Source organism: Prosopis cineraria, unplaced genomic scaffold (genome assembly GCF_029017545.1).
Source record: "Prosopis cineraria cultivar Desert tree isolate PC_DT_omini unplaced genomic scaffold, ASM2901754v1 PC15, whole genome shotgun sequence".
Classification (NCBI taxonomy): domain Eukaryota; kingdom Viridiplantae; phylum Streptophyta; class Magnoliopsida; order Fabales; family Fabaceae; genus Prosopis; species Prosopis cineraria.
The window spans coordinates 3127733-3145111 of NW_026555346.1; the positions used below are offsets into that span (position 1 = coordinate 3127733).

A 17379-nucleotide genomic window follows, 5' to 3' on the forward strand; every position below is an offset into this window, starting at 1 on the left:
TTGGTATTCCTCAACTATAGTTTGTTTCTATTTAGGATCTTGAAGAGCAATGTAAGGATCAATGAGAGGATCATCACTAAAAAAAGGTAGAAGAAAGAACTTTAGGTTTAAAAATACCATATTTGAGTGGGTAATCATAGGATCAGTGTTAGTATGAGGTGGAAGAAAAGGTGGCATAAAGGAAGAAGAAGGAGAAAAGGAAATACAAGAAAGTGAGGGAGAGATAGGACAAGGCAAAGAGAGACAAGGAGAAGAAAAAAAAGCAAATAATAGAGAAGAAAATGATGCAAAAATAGAAGGAACGAAAGTAGAAACAAGAGGCAAAATGGAGGAAGAAATGATAAAGATGTGTAGTAGTGACAGAAGAAGAAGGAATGGGTGAAGAGACTGATAAAATAAAATGAAAAGGAAAGCTAGTCTCATTAAATTGCACATCTCTAAAAATATAAATTCTCCCATTTGATGCAAGACACTTATAACCATAATGAGACATGTTATACCCTAAAAAGGTATACTATTCATACCTGAAAAGAGTTTGTAAGAATGATAAGGTCTAAGAAGAGGAAAACAAGCACACCCAAAACCTCTAAGGAAGGAATAATCTGGTTGTTTATGAAATAATTTAATGAAAGGAATGGCATTAGAAATAGCAAAAGAAAAACAGTGTGTGAATAAGTGTAAGGTGATGCATCTGTGGTAATAGAAAAGGAACGAGGATGACAAGATGCCTGTGTAGAAACTAGTGGAGGAGCAAATGTGTATAAGCTATTAGGCCTATGGCTACTCGTGAGAAGAACTTAACGGTTGTTCTATGATTTAATACAACAAAAATAAGGACTAAACTCAACAGTAACATTACTGTCAAAAGTTAAATGAGGAATACTGAGAAGAATATTAGTTATAATAGGAACATGTAAGACATTATTAAGCTGTAAAGAGTGAAAGGAAGATAAGGTAGAAAATTGAAAGCAACCTAAATGGTGTATAAACAAACCTATCCCATTACAAATATAAACTTGACCAAGTCCATGATAACGAGTGGCTTGCATCAAATTGGAGACATGAGGTACAGTATAGTACATTGCACTAGAGTCTGCAATCCATGTATGCTAGAAGGATATTTAGAGTAAGAGATGGATAAGTAATATAAATATCATAAAAGGTAGAATAAGCAATAGGACTGGAAGTGTAACATCTCGATTCTTAATTCCCTGATTTAATAAGATTAATAAAGATAATTAAATAAGTTAATGTGATATGTGGTAAGAGGAGAGTAACAAGTATTTTTAGTTGGAATTTAGGTAGAAATTAGTTCTAAAATGAAATTGGGTCACTTAGGGATTAAAAAGTGAAGAAAAACAAGCTAAAAAATCTCTGTGCCACATCTCGTGGTGCATGCACGGTGTGCCGCAGCGTATGGGGCCATTAGGTGAGAACTTCCTTCTCTGTACCGCATGTTGCGGCATGTGGTGATAGACATCACGACGCACGGTGTGAATTTTGCAAAATTTAGACGCGAACTGATACGAAGAATAAAAAGGAAAGGAAAATGGAGGAGCTCATATTTGCTCTACTAGGGCACGACTTAGATGAGAATTTGATAAGATTTAAAGCTTTAAATCATCCAAGGTAAGATTTCTAAACTCTTTTTCTCTTTTCCTCTTTCATTTTATCAAGGATTTAAGTTAGGGTTTAGATGAGAATGGTGATTTCAGTCCATATAGGGTATGAGTTTAAATCTATTAACTCAAATGGAGTTAAAGAAAGTTGTTTAGAGTATTTTGATCTAGTATAAATGATTTTGGTGGTTTTTGGATGATGGGCTCTATTTATATCTGAAAATGGACATTAAATTTGTTATTTTTGTGGTTGTTGAGGTATTAATGGCAATATGGCTATTGAAGAAAGTTAATGATGTTATAGATAGATAATGAACCTAATAGATAGGCTCCAATTCATGTAGAGTGAACATTGGCCAATTTAAAAGTAGAGATTGAGGGTTCAAATGCTTGAGTTGATTATGTTGATGAAATTTAACTTGATTGATGGTAGTTTTAGCTCTTGGTTACCTATTGGATTAAAAAATTCAAGCCTAAAAGCTAGTAGATTGAGAGGTAAACCTTTGACATCTCAAAAATTTGAGGTAATCAGGAAAAATTTTACTTTAGGTAATTACATGTCAATTGATTGATAATTGATTTTTAAATGTGGATTGTGAATCTTACATGCATGTGATTGATTTTCAATATGAAATCATGTATTAGTTGTAATAAGTGTATGAGAATTTGAATGTGATGTTTTGTAGAAGTAATCAAGCGTTAATGAGAAGTGAGTTTTGAGATAAGTGATAATAATGTTGAAAAAATAATGAGAATACATACTTGGGTAGCGCATGGTCGTGAGCCTAATGTGATTATTGTGATAATGAGCAAATAAAAATGAAAATGTGAAAATGAGTGAGTATTAATTATGGCATGATTAGTGGCAGAAGTTTGCCTAGCGATTGGGTGTAGAGAAAAGAAATCCATATGGTATTTAAGCTACCCTCTAATGCACAGGGGTATAGTCTTGTCCTATAGTTTGTCGTGAAATTGTCCCATAGTTTGTTGAAGGACTAGAACCTAGCTCTCTCTACCGATTCAAAGAGGAGAATAATTTAAGGTAGGAGATAGTTTAGGGATTTGAGAATGGGGGAAGCTGTGGTTCGAGAGTGAGTCTTGTGATCTTTGACCAGGTCACATCTCACGATTGGTGAGCTTGGGTAGTCTAGTCTCACGAACGGAGCCTTAATCAATGTTATAGTCCACGGCTTCAGTCTAAGAAAATAAGGAGGATATAAGGTTGGTTGATTATTGCTTAAGTAAATATATGACGTGTCACACGTGTTAAATGGTGGCATGTTGCGTGAATAATGGGTCATGTCACATATCTGATAATATGGTGACAATGCAACTAGTTATGAGAGTTAAAGAAGTTATTTAATAATAAATTATAATATATGATAAATGCCGGCATGTTTTACATTCTTAATTTTCTTGTGGATGTATTTAGTTTATAATTGATATGTAACTACACAGGATAGGTTTAACCTTTGTTACTGAATGGCTAAACTCACCCTTTTCATTTAACATTTTCAGGCTCTAGCTCTTATATTGAGAGGGAGAAGATTCAGGAGGCTAGAAATTCATATTCCTACTGTATGCCTCTACTTTAAATTTAGTTGTGTAATAGTATATGATTTGCCAATTTTAGAATGCATGCCATCATACTTGCACTATTTTGTTGTTGGAAATGTTAGATTTGTATTTTGAGCTTTTAGTCTTTGTGTATGTTTATATATGTATGTTTATAAGGCCAAAATACTAGTGTAAGTGTAGAAATAAAGATTTAAACATGTTTTAATGATTTAGGTAAGATGCAATGACAAATTACCTCCCCCTCTATTTTTGGTAAAATGGAGTTAAGAAGTAAATTTTTGTTACACTATTGTTTTAGTGTTTGTAACGTGTTGTACTGATAGTCATAAGTCCATAGGACATGATCCAGGTACTAGGAAAAGCTTTTTAGCACTTGTTGAGGATTTTGGACACCCATTTTATGTAAAAGTGTTGAAAAGTGGTTAAAATATGTTTGAGTGTCCAACTTTCTAGTATGACTTATTTTAGAAGTGAAACTTATGTCATTAGCTAGTTCATGCAAAAAGTTTTTCGTAAACACTTAGGTCACGTCAATCGGACTTCAGACGGAGAATCGAGGCAAGTCAGAATTTTTCCTGATTCTGCTGTCAAATGACAGCAAAATCAATTGAAATTTCATGCAACACGCCATGTGGCACATTACCCTATATCACAGCACATGTCTTATTTTTCAACCATTTGTGACTTCTTTCACTCTTCTGAAATATCCGTAACTTATTTTTACTCTGATATAAAAGATTTTGATTGATTGAAACTTATTTTTATTTAAAAAACTTGAGATCTCTTACTTTTAAATTGAACTTTGGTAATCATCTTATTAAGTTTCTGATTATCTAATGTTATATTAGTTAATTATGTTTAGTGGAGTGAGAATATTTCAGGAAGCATATGTACAATTGATTTGTGCTTGATGATAAGTTAAAGGAGGATAAGCAAAGGATTGGTCAAACCTGTGATAGCAAAAGAGAGCAAAGTGCTCAAGCTCAAAGCAAACTTGACAAACTAAAGTAGGATGGGAAAATAAGTTGCTACCACGACCACGATGTCCACATCCTCCACAGCCATGATTACTACCACCATCATGATGGTGAAACTAAGATTGAGTATTACCAAGCAAAACAGTAGGATGTGGTTGTAAAAACCAGCTCCAAATGGTTCAGCCTTGGACTGAGCATTAGGTAGAGAAATCTTTAGGAGATAATCAATAAACACTTTAAGCGATTCGGTCTATTTAAGTTCATGACCAATAAAAAGTGTCTCAATTTCACTTAAGGTGAATGGTTCAATGTGTTAATGGAGGAAATGATTGACTCATACTCTTTAGGCAAGCCTTTAAAAATGACTTCGATCTAGTCTTGTTCAATGACAGTGAATAACAGTAATGAGTGAGTCCGCCAATGCTTTGACTCGCAAAACATATTCTGAAATTGAGTTATCTTCTTTTTTGTATTACAAAGATCCTTTTTGAAGAGATAAATCTTAGCTCGATGATGAGAATAAAAGAAATCAGAGATGCATTTCCAGGCAGCAAAGTAGGTTGTGCAACCAACAAGGTGAGCTAACATACTCTCGGACACAAGCGATTGAATCCAAAAAAAAATATAAGCTAATCTTGACTGTACCCCCGAAGAAATGCAAGAAAAACCACAGTGAACTCAAGATCTTTGTCGATGGGCACTGCAGCGAAGAACACGAGGTTTTGATAAATCTTTGGAGATTGTGACCTCTAATGGCATCTTTGACTTGTTGACGCCAAAGTAAATAATTCTTGTCATCAAGCTTCACAGTTATGTTATGCGAGAAAGTAATAGGCTCTCCCTTTACTAAATCAAAGACGACGAGCTTAGAGTTTAAAGAGGTGTGAGAAGTTTTGGACGCCATGGTTAGGGTTGCAGCTTTGATACCATATTAAGGTTCTAGCACATATAGATAAATGAAAAGGGCAAAGATAAATTGTATTATTCTGAATGTATGTGTTACAATATATATAATATGAGGCCATCTGAGATGCACACGTGTATAGCAACTAACAACTCATCATTATTACACAACAAATATATTAGTTACTAGTCCCTGTTTAGACTTGGGTAATCTATCTTTGTGCTCTATTCTAGGAACACTTGTTTAAAGACAACAAGAAGGGCATTCTCATCTTTATCTTTAACACGCAGCAAAAGAGCGAGAACCCTACCTCAACAAAATATTCAACACTTCTGTTTCAAACTTCATGTGATATAGCTGTCACAATTTTACACGAACTTTGTTTTTTTATTTTTGGGAGAAACTCACTTTTGCAATTTGACCAAAAAAAATAATTATTTTTCAATTTGTTATAATTTAAGTCTTTAAAATTTACTTAGTTACAACTCAAACTTTAAATTTTAATCTTTATATTTTTTATCATTTAAAATATCAGTTCCTGTATTTTAAAAATAAAATTATAAATATTAAAATTATGTTAAAATTTATAACTAATATTTTAAATTACTCAAACTTTTTAATCTTTATAGAGAATATAAATATTAAAAATTTAAAATATTTTCAATCTTTATAATTTTATTTTTTAAAATATAAAAATTAATATTTAAATGATTGAAAGATTAAGCTGCAAAAGATAGTTCAAAATTACAACTAAATTAAAAGTATTAAAACTGGATTATCAAAACTAGATCAAATAATTGATTTTCTCTTGACAAAATTATTAACTAGGGTTATCCCATGATGTTTGGCACAGAATAGCTGACTTCCCAAGAGTCACATCTCTCCCCGAAACATTTTGAGAGACCACAACATTTCAAACTCAAGCGCTTAGCCTATCAATGATACACACCAATTCTTTGTTAAGGCTATTTCGAGGTGAAAGACCACCTTTTCAAAGATCACAAATTTGCTGTAATCCGTAATGATAATAGAACAATAGTCGACGATTGTTCAGATGATATGAATACGGTGGATTAATCACTATAGGCTTTATTTCTTATCAATTTTTTCTTTTAAACAATGACTGAGATTTACTTCTCACTTAAAAAACAGAAACCTAGGCTTTTAATCATATAACTTTACAGAAACGGGCCAATTCCTACTTCTGAATCCTGATCCTAACGCTACTTCTCTGGTTTAATTTACAATCGCATCCCATGACCGCAGGGAACTCATCGTATGCCAATCGTCAATGCAATCTGAATTCTTGGGTGTCAAGCGTGAGGGATGAATAAATTATTTTTGGTCAAGGAATGAATAAATTATTAACTCTATGCTGAAGCGTTGAATTATGTAAAGTTGCTATCCACCTGGTTGCTGGCACCAATATGCTTGGAAAAGTTCTTTCTGTACAGATCTCCTTCACCCAACAATGATATATCCTCACGCGACAATATCATGGTACCCTTGCTCAAGTAATGTTGAGCACCCCGCGCCCTGCATTGAAACATCATGCACTTCAAGAAACTATACGGGTGATTGCAGGATTATTTTTTCCAATCAAGCAAAAGGGCTTGAAAAAACATAGAATTTACTTCGCAAACATATACCTTCGCCTTCTCGTCTTTTCAGCACCTTGTGATATGCGCAAGTCTTCTAACCTTGCGATAAGGCGCAACGAAGATAGATATTCATTGAACGCAACGCCTTTCAGTGCCAAGGATAATCTTGCGGGAACAGTGGACTGGACTACGCTGAACAGTGATGTCTGCATTTGGCTGCATCGAAGGTGCCAAAGCAAGGTTGACATATAAACATGCCCAAAACACAGTATAAATGAATGAAAAGTAGCAGAAGAAAGTCTGTCATACAGGACATCCGTTAAGATTGGATACTTCATGAGTTACAAATTATTCTCTCCAAGACAGCTGAATTGCAGTTCTAAATTCTTTTTTATTCATTATATATAAGAATACGACATTCTAATAATTCATTTTCAATTAAACACAAGCTGGCTGTTTAGTATTAGTAGTAGCAACAATCAAAGCAACAAAAACTATAATAATATTAGAATTTAACATTAAAGAATCCAGCTGAATTAGTATAAAACAAAAACAAGCTTTATCTTACTAGATAGGGAATTAATATAGTGAAGGAAAGTTATATTCCAAGGATAAGGTTTGCTAGGGAGTACTTAATTATTTATTAATTTTCAATCGGTTTTGCTTAAGTTTTGAAGTGGATGACAATAGCAAGAAGAAAACAAAAAAGAAAAAAAAACATCCGTAGAATGAAAAAATCCAAGTCCACAGAAGCTTCAATGTGTTATTAAAATTGAAGGATGACTACCGTGCATGGACATGCGTATATGAATAGGTAAACAGCATGAAATTATATGTATAAACTACGATATTGCAGCAACAATATATACCTATCTGGCAAATCGTTTCTTGACTTGTTCCCAAAGTCCTTTCGAGTACAGGAGTTAGTACGGTTTGAGAGGCCCTGTCTAGATAAATAGCCCAGTGCCACCATGCTAGTAGTGGAAGTCAAGATCTCTGAAGTTAAATCTACATTGCTCTTGCAGTCTGACTTCAATCCCATATCTGACAAGTGTTTAGCATAAAAACAAAACCCATGTTCAGCAACAGTGGACACCATCATTTGCTCATCATACCAATTAAATGTGGCTTCGTTAAAAAGTGAAGTTGGAGCTTCCAAAATATCCTGCAGATTCATCATTATCATGACAACTGAAATAAACTAAGAAGAAAAACTTGAAATTTTATTGCAGCCATCACAAGGAACTTACACATTCTTTTTGTTTTAAGTTACCAAACAGCAAGTCAGCCTCTGAAATTAGATTGCTGATACCACAAGCCAGTTTAACGACTTCAAAAGCACCTGGCTGTTCAGTGGCAGCATGCTGTCTTAAATCTGCTCGACATTCACGCAGTTCTCTCCAGATCTTATGTATTACATCAGTCCCCATTGATGGAAAGGGTTCGACAAAATTGGACTTCATTTTGAAATCCACTCGACTGCATTCATCCATCACATCATACACGGGTGAAGGTTCCATATTTTCATCTATCAAATCTTGCACAATCTCTTTTTGAGAAGATTCTGGTATTTTGGTACTTCCCAACAAATCATCATCCAGCACTCGCTTGGCTAAGCGCTTGCGAACACTGAAAGTGAATGGTGGTAACTCATTATTCACAGAGACTTCCAAAGGACCATCACCATTGCCACAAGACACTGCTCCAGAGATAGTTTCTATTTCATCAAGAGTCTCAGGAACAAAAGTTGATTCCGGAACACAGGATACATCAAGTGACTTGGATGTTTCACTTGAACACATAACGTCAGCTGTTCTTAAATGTTTGTTCAGGTCTACCTCAGACTCCTCCAATCCAGCACCCCGCTTAAAAAATGATACGCTGGTGTATTTTTTATTCATTGGAAGTTTTGATGGAGTATCACTGTTGTCCACAAGAGCTGGTCCATTGTCGGCATCATCACACATGTCAAGAGGGTGCCCATTATTTAAATCCTCATCCTCAGAACCAGAGGACATCACTACAAGCTTCCTTTGAATCTTCCTTTTAGAAGGTGCAACCGGGGTGCCAAAAGAATTTGAAATCTCAGAAAGAGCATGAAATTGAGCTTCCAATTGGCTGTAGTCTGTAACAGATCCATTCCTCTCAAGCATTTCTACTTTCTTCGACTCTATATAATCAGTTCCCACCTGCTTCACATCCGAATCACTTTGCTTTTCATTCAAGTCAAGCTGTTCCTCAACTAACCCCTGCAAACTAGAGTTTTCTTCCATTGTGGTTATTACCCTGGTAACTTCCTTCTCAATTAGTTCAGATAACTGAGAGGGAAAACCCCAGGGCATCATCTTGGGCAGTATCTGATGGCCAACCTCAAGGTCAAATGGAAGCGAGCCATACAATTTCTGTGCTTTTTTGTCTGGACAAGAGATGAAATCATAACTTTATTGCATGTCATAACCATGTAGAAACCAAAAATCACCCTCAAACCATAAAAAGAGAACACGGCAAAAAAGAAAGAAATAAAGGGGTATCAATTACCACTGAGCAGAAATCTCAAGACAAAATCCTATACAGATGATAAAAAAATGCCCTCTTAACGAATATATTAAGTCTGCTTGTCTTTTAGTAATACTACTAGTAACAACTAAAAATTTGCATGACTTAACCCATCCAAGCTTCAAATGTAACTATGCCAACTTTTTAAATATTTCCTCAGTCAATAAATGCAGATAATAAGATTCCGTCATAGCAGTTTACATAAATATTAATATTGAAGATAGGAATTGAAGGTCTTAAATGCAAGAGAACACAATACACAGTGATGAAGCAGAATCATTATGGTTTTCAGACAAGATAATGATTCATAATCATGCATGATATAATAAGATGCTCTCGGTGGTGCACCTTTTCTTAATCTTTTACTCTGGAACCAGAACTGAAGATGCATCACAGTTTTGCGGATATCTCCATCGCAAAATTGTATAAATTTCTCCAGTACAAAAGGATCAATGTTGACTCCTTCCGTAACACAAACCTGCAGTTTATTAGTTGCAACATTATAAAATTTGAGACTTCCTCCTTTTCCCTACTTAAAGAGGTAGAGGTATCCTTGAGCACATACCATGTACAAATGACACAGCAACTCCTTTGTGGATGGCAATGAGAAAGAAACATGACGTCTACTAAAATTATCTGGCAGAGCAGGATTATAACCTGATTCACAAGAATCATAAAAAATTGAACACTTTGATAAAAGCTATAACAATTTATTAAATTAACATGTCATCTTACTATTGCAGGTTAATATGATAGGCCCCTTTGCTGTCTCGGCAATTTGTTGTATGGCAGCAATACATCCACGATCTTCAGGAAAAAGGATGTCCACATCCTCAACTAGAATTAATGTTTGGACTTTATCATATCCAATTAAGTTTCTCTGGCCCGGTAACATACAAGATGTTGCAACTGGGCAGACTTCATCATCAGATATGGCTATTGGTCCAATTACCCCTTCATTTAACTCATCAGATGCTTTGTTACTAGGCAAAGCTAGGCCTAAGGACAGCTTCCTCTTTTTCTTCATTGGTGAACCATCCGTGTGTTCCAATAACCTTGATGTACAATATATAAGAACCATTATTATAGGACAACTTAATGAAAACATTTCCCACCAAGAGTGGCTTAATTTTACTAGAACTACTTGATACTTAATTGAATGGAGGAACACAAAGTAATAAAGCAGTTTGACCAAAAGGTTCGTATTCTTTTTGTCCTTTTTCAAATTCATGGTGAAGAATGAACCAAGAAACAGCCCAGCCCCACATCATAAGCTTATCACCTAAGACATCTATGGGAACAAAGTAACCAGCGCCAGTTAATGCTTGGTCCATGCTTGATTTGACACTTACTACTCCCTAACTATCTGGACATCTAAAATTTAATTTACACCCTTCCATTAGTTGTTATCACAAGCTAGTAAATCTCTGAAAATTGACATTGAGACAACACACAGAAAACTTTGTTGATTTGCATGTGTTTCTAGGAAGTAAGAACACAATGGCTCATGCCATCCAGCATATACTTTCATTTAGTGAACTGATTTCTTGGGATGAAATGCATCTCCTCATATAAAAGGAATGCTAAAATAAGTCAACTGATGATACAATTGCTAAGGTCCAAAACCTTTGCATCAGATTTCTAAATGCATTGACAAGAAATTCTCACCTTTTGAACCCAAGCGATCCAAGAGCATCTCCAAAGTGCTGCTTGACAGCAGTCCCATTTCGACAGTCTGATGTATTGAGCTGTTTAGTCAACAGGCTCGGTAAGGCATAATATAATTTTCTTGATAATGATAATAACGGACAAAGGAAATTTTAGGTTAATATAAATTTCTGCTAATATATAAATTTTGCAGTAAGCAAATTATGTAGCTTGGCTTGTGAATAGTACATTTTGGATTGTGATATGATCATTTGTTTAATTATTTCAACCATTGAAGGATGTGACTTTGAAATTTGAATAAGTAATTTGAATTGAATAGTAAAGTTCAATCTCTGACTACGCTATTGTATTATAGTTTTTTATATCATAATGCATCCTATGCAACATGGACCCACATTTCTAGTCACAGATAAAACAGTTGACAAGAGAGTGGGATATATTATACATCTATTTATTAAAAATATTGCATCGAAGATTACAGCATATTTGTTTAATGCCCATTGAGCACTGAGTTGAACAGGGCAACATCAAAGTGCGATGCACATAATTTAAAATAAATTTAAATCTATATCTGCATGTACCAAACATAAAAATGCAAAGGTAGGCTTGATTCCAAATCTACGGGGAAAAACAGGCAAGCATAATAAAACATCAGAATAACCACTTCAAAAAGTAATTACTTGGCCTCACATTCACTAATGTTTTCAAGGATTGAATGCAATCAAATGCATGAAATAAGTGAATTCATATAATTATATATGCAGCACAGTAAAAAAGATTAACTAGCCAAAACATCTTAAAAACAGATACATCTCAATGGATGAAGAAAAAATACCTCTAGAACCTCAAACCCCTCCTCTTGTGCACAAGCATATATAGCCGCAGATTTGCCACTCTACAACAGGATATTTTTATGCCTTAGCCACCAATGTGGATGTTACACAACAAAATATTTGATTTAGCAACAGATAGATAATGATGATGCTCTACAGCTACCAGCAAGACAAAAAAGAAAAAAGAAAAAGTGGAAATTCAAACTTCACACACATATTTTCAATGAAAATTACAGGAAGGCAGATTATCCTATCCTTAAACTGGAAAACTATGCAGCAGTACCCCAAATACCAGAATGCAATATGCCTCGTACAAATTTCATGTGCAACAGCAAAAGCGCTTTTAACTCATTAGAGTTCAACCCTACAGCTTTACCATAATTTATAATCAGAGTAAGCAGTCAAAATTCATCTCAAGTGCTTTAAAGGATTGCAGTGTTAGCCACACTATAAAATTAATCATTCCATACCGTTTTGATGAGTTGTATCTATTAGGAAGTTTATAAAAAGTTCCTTAAGCCTTAGCCAATTCACTGAGACCGCTTTATCCATATTTTAACAAATAACAACAGTCATCTTTCAAATAAAAGTAGTCTTTAATAGAGGTAAAAATGATGAAGAAAAAACCAATTTGTGCAGACAGAATGTATGCCATAGTTATAACAAAGAAGATTTTCACACACCCCAATTGGTCCAGTAATTAAGAGAACATTCTCCAGGGAGTCCCCCTCAGTCATGTCTTCTGAATCATAGTCACAATGAGAACAGTCATAGTCATCGTCGTCACCACCACCACCATGCATATCACTTTTATCCCTGCACGAGGCATCCTTCCTGCTTTGATAACGTCTTCCATGCCAGAGATGTAACCAGTCACGCAAAAATTTCACGGACTCATCATTACCACATACCTATTAAAGCCATAAAAATATTAATTTCAGAATTTAAAACTGTGGAAAATTAGCAGATGTAACTTCAAAATTAAAAACAAAACTAACCAAAAACGTCAAACCTCAAAGGCCTTTGTTGGCTTGTACTTGTGCGTCCATAGGGTTCCCTCAGCCTTATCTCCACAACTATGGTAATACGACCTCATGCTGCAATGCATAGGAGAAGGAAAAAAACCTGCCTGTCAGTAAATGACATTCCCTAACCTAAAGCTAATTTATATAAGACATAATAAATGAGTCCTTCAATTGTTGAAGCTATTATTAAAAAAAAATATATGCAACAGAAATACATCTATTTTCTCTTGTTGACAATTGAAAATTTCCATTGCCGGACAGCCAGGAAACTCAAGTATAGCAGGACCATACACAACGAGCTCTTTAGGCTTGGAAGACAGGAGAAAGCAAAAGTAAAAAGTAAACAGCAGACATATAATATTACAATCAATAATTCATGCTTATCAAGACATAGACACCAAAAAAGGAAAAATTTTAGTAAAAGCACCAAAAAAAAAAAGATCTCAGAAGCCACAACCTCCTTGCTTTGAGCCAAAAATTCATGAATAAACCTACCAACTTGAACTCTATCTAACCTAGTCATATCTCAGGTGAGATCCAAGCAATTTTTTGCAACCAAGGTGTGATAACAACAACAACAGCCTTATCCATTCAATTAGGTTGGCCACACGGATCGCATTGAAACCAACTCTTCCGATGAACCATAACCAGGAGATCTCGATTGCTGACTGCCTTGAGTGTCTTTTTTGGTCTCTCTCTACCTCTTTTCATATCTTCATAGGGCTAAAGACTATCTGCTAACCCCTCCTTATCGACAACCAAAATGTTCATAAAAAGATAGATCAGAAGGAAACAATTGCACATATTCTAATATTTCAAAATCCTGAACTTCGCAGAAAATAAATCTTTCTTAACTAAGCCATTAGCACATGCCAGGTAGATCAGAGAGGTCATGAGCTGAATATAAGTATTGACAACACTTGGTAGCACTAAATACCATTTGCTATATGAAGTGAAGATTTATATAAATATAGAATCACAAGTAATAACTAGTTATATGAATATATGTCATTGCCAGAAATATGCCAGGTGTGTGTCATGCATGTTTTAACCTTTCTTGAAGAAATCTACTCTGTGGTTCAGGATCTGACTTTCTGAAAATGCCAGCTTGCTCAGTATTGGCTTTCATGTCCTGGTGATAACGTATTTGCCAACAGTAACAAATCATTAAAACAGATGGAAAGAAAATATCTCCGCTTCTAAAAAGCTTCCAATGCTCCCACTGATCACATATAGGCATTTAAATCTTACATATCTTGCTTTTTTTATTTGTGCACAGGAATTACTAAGGAGTATGGACATAAGGTACTTTCTAATATTACAATAAAACATGTACCAGTTTGGCTTCTGGTGGTTGAAGACTTGTTTGCCCACCATCCAGTGAAGCTGAGTTTTCTACTTGAGGCTGCGTAGATTCTATGGAATGTTGATCTGAATAAGACAGGACATTTTGAGAAACTGCAACACCAGAGGGATAACAAGTATTGTGAAGCTTGTCAATATTTAAGGGTTCAATAGAACCCTCAAAAACAGAGGAAAATGAACTTTCTGGACCATAATTTGCTTTGTCAGTCTGCCCCAAAAACGTCCAGTTTTTCCAGTCGGGCAATGATGTATCATCAACATCCTGCATCAAAGAATTTTGCTATATTCTCAAACAGATTGCAGAAGCTATCAACCAAGGAAATAAAAATTGGCCACTTTTGTCATAATAGAATACTAATAACAAATGCATAGGGCAAGTAACGTGCCTGATTATTTTCAAATACATGAATAGGGGCACAGGCAAGTACTTGCTCATCCTTCCTCCTCGCTGCATATAAACTGAGTTCTGATTCAGCTGCCTCCTGAGGTTTCTTCTCAACCTTCCATGAAGAAAAAAAGGGATGCATTTGCCGTCCAGCAAATATCCTTGAATTTTCCTGGATAAATCATAGAGAGAAAGAGTGCGTGCCTGTCACCAATCTTAACAAGCCCCGTGGAAGTAACAGCAAAATTGAAGCCACAGTCAGTAAATAATTTGTCAAAGGTGAACAAAAATATAAATGCGGAAGGACTGCTTATAAAACAAAGAATACATCATTAACAAAATTCCAACAACGCAGGTTACCCATCAAAAACAGATAGCGCAGTATGAACCACTTGCACAAACCTCAGCTGACAGTTTTGCCTCCAAACGCAAATCAGGGACCGCCATACTAATCTGTGCCACATTGGTCAACATTTGCCGTGAACCTGACCCCTTAACCCCTTTGGGCGACCGTTTCTTTGGTGTAGTGTTTTGCAGCTGCTTCTCCTTTTTCTGTAAGGGAAAAAGAAAACGCTGTAAATGTCGCATTATTTGGGTTCGAACCCACCAACTTTTCAATTATCTAATCAGTCTTAATGCAAATATTATTTGGCCCCCATTTTTGGAAGGGGAAAAAGTACTTTTTTTTTTACTACGATATCAATGGCAATCAAACTGGAAGTTGAATTTAACATTAGAATCTCCAGTCCGCCAAAATGCACAGGTGTAATACAAGAATCTCAGGCTTAATTTACTATAGTCTGTTCAAATATTACATCTCGAGAAAATTGAATTGCTGAAATTTGACCTTGGGATTCTTGGATCGAGGAGTAACTTTTGGATTGGAATTTCCCTTCTCATTCTCATTCACACAACAATGTGCCTCTTCTTTCTCTTGTTGATCATCAACGACATTGTTCTCCTCCTGTTCATCAGCTCTGTCATTGGACTCTTGGGTTTTCTGTGGGGACAATGTCGACTGAACCAACTTCCGGCGAACATTCCGGCGCTTGGGTGTGCCCATATTCTCTGACGTAGCATTCTGCGGCAGCTTCTCCTTTATCTATAAGGGGAAAGAAAAGAGTAAATGTCATACTATTAAATTATGATCTGAAAAGTTACCTGAGTTTTACTACGATATCAATGGCAGTCAAACTGAGTTGAATTCAGCATTAAAATCTCGAGTCCGCCAAATTGCAGGCGCAGTGCAGGAACCACGGGCGTAATTTAATTTCAGCTGTTCACATATGACAACTCAGGAAAATTGAATTGCTGAAGTCTAACCTTGGAATTCTTGGTTCGAGGAGTAACTTTCTGTTTGGGCCTTCCCGTCCCGTTCTCATTCGCACAACAGCGAGCTTCTTCTTCCTCTTGTTGATCATCAGCTCTGTCATTGGACTCTTGAGCTTTCTGAGGGAACAACGTCGACTGAACGAACTTCCGCCGAGCATTCCGGCGCTTGGGCGTGCCCAGATTGTTTGGACTAAGCTCCACTGCAGAGCCGTCCATGTTAATAGAATACCTCGTGAAATCAGACGAGATTAGGAAGAATGATTGATTAGGGTTTTGGAATTGGGGGTGATGAAAAAGAGTGCGGTGAAGCCGAGGGGAATTAGGATGAACATGAACTTTCAGAGCAAGCAAATTGGAGGGAAAGACAACTTTGTTCCCGCCATCCGGGTCTAGGACTAGGGCTTCACCCCGGGATCTGTGAAATCCTTTCAATTCAAATCCGTTCTGATACGGGCAAGTTATATAAAATCATCAAATTTCAAATTTGGAAGATAATATTTTTTTATTAGAAGCTGAAGATCAATGCATCAAATTTTTATGCAAATAAATTATGAATTTATAATACGAGGATTATATAACGGTTAATTACAGGGTAAAAAAAATAAAAGAGAACATAATTTTTTCTTGAGATAAATTTATATAAAATAAAAATATATTTATTGATGTGCATACCTATACACACACTCCTTCTGGTTTTATTTATAAACCACATTTTAAAATGTTTATTTGATCTTATTTATAAATTATGATGCAACTTTTTAGATAATATTTAAAAAAAATTAAAATTATCTTTTATAAAAAAATAATATAATATCATTTTTAAATTTGTTATAAATAAATATATTTAAAATTTTACATACTTTTATTTTTTATATTTGTTAATTATTATCAATAAAGTTAGTAAAAATAATCTATGAAGAGGACGGGAGGAGTATGGCAAATGCCAGTAGGAGCACTCTTTTGTCCCCAAAAAAAAAATAATTAAAAGTTGTTATAGTTATTTATATTTATAAAGCTGAAATGCAATATGTCAATCGGAAGCGCAAGCTGAGCTCATTTAAGCTAGTCTTCACAGGCTTGAGTCATTTGGACTCAAATCTGTAAGTCTAATTATTTTAAAATCAATTATTTTCTTAAATTTGACTTTGTTAATAATGCTTAGGGGGAAGCTAGGAAGCCAATTTTTATTATTTTTTTATTGAATTTTAAACAATTAAAATTTTCAATTATAATATTTTATAATTTTTAAAGAAAAAAATTAATCATTTGATCCTTATAATTTTAATTCAATTGTAACTCAATTTTAAATTTTGACTCATCATAACTCAATTTTTAAAATTTTGACTTGATTATAAATCAATATCTGAACTTTCTCTCTTAGTATTTATTCTTGAAATTTTAACCTCTTAAATATTGAGAGGAACTGATAAAGAGTAAAATATAATATTCATAAAATAGTTATAGTTTAAAAAAATAAAATTATAAAAATTAAAATATTTTAAACTTTTAATATTTATAAATATTAAAAATCTTTAG

At 34.7% G+C, this 17379-nt stretch overlaps 1 protein-coding gene across 3 annotated transcripts; it reads right to left on the bottom strand.

Annotated features, from left to right (window-relative positions):
- Nucleotides 1-6124: 6124 nt before the first annotated feature.
- LOC129294480 (uncharacterized) lies at nt 6125-16274 on the bottom strand. 3 transcript variants are annotated; one of them, XM_054932894.1, is made up of 18 exons: nt 15835-16274; nt 15359-15613; nt 14914-15063; nt 14513-14683; nt 14316-14388; nt 14098-14219; nt 13814-13893; nt 12749-12833; nt 12420-12647; nt 11739-11798; nt 10904-10983; nt 9971-10290; nt 9801-9892; nt 9584-9713; nt 7930-9095; nt 7549-7844; nt 6728-6895; nt 6125-6614 (listed from the first exon to the last, which is right to left on the bottom strand). In XM_054932894.1, exons 1-18 carry the CDS (start codon nt 16057-16059, stop codon nt 6467-6469), a joined length of 3849 nt encoding a protein of 1282 aa, XP_054788869.1. In that variant the 5' UTR covers nt 16060-16274; the 3' UTR covers nt 6125-6466. The 3 variants fall into 3 exon arrangements, with proteins under 3 accessions (XP_054788869.1, XP_054788868.1, XP_054788870.1); XM_054932893.1 differs by having other exon boundaries at nt 14098-14388; XM_054932895.1 differs by lacking the exons at nt 6125-6614; nt 6728-6895 and having other exon boundaries at nt 7564-7723; nt 14098-14388.
- Between the last annotated feature and the right edge of the window lie 1105 nt (nt 16275-17379).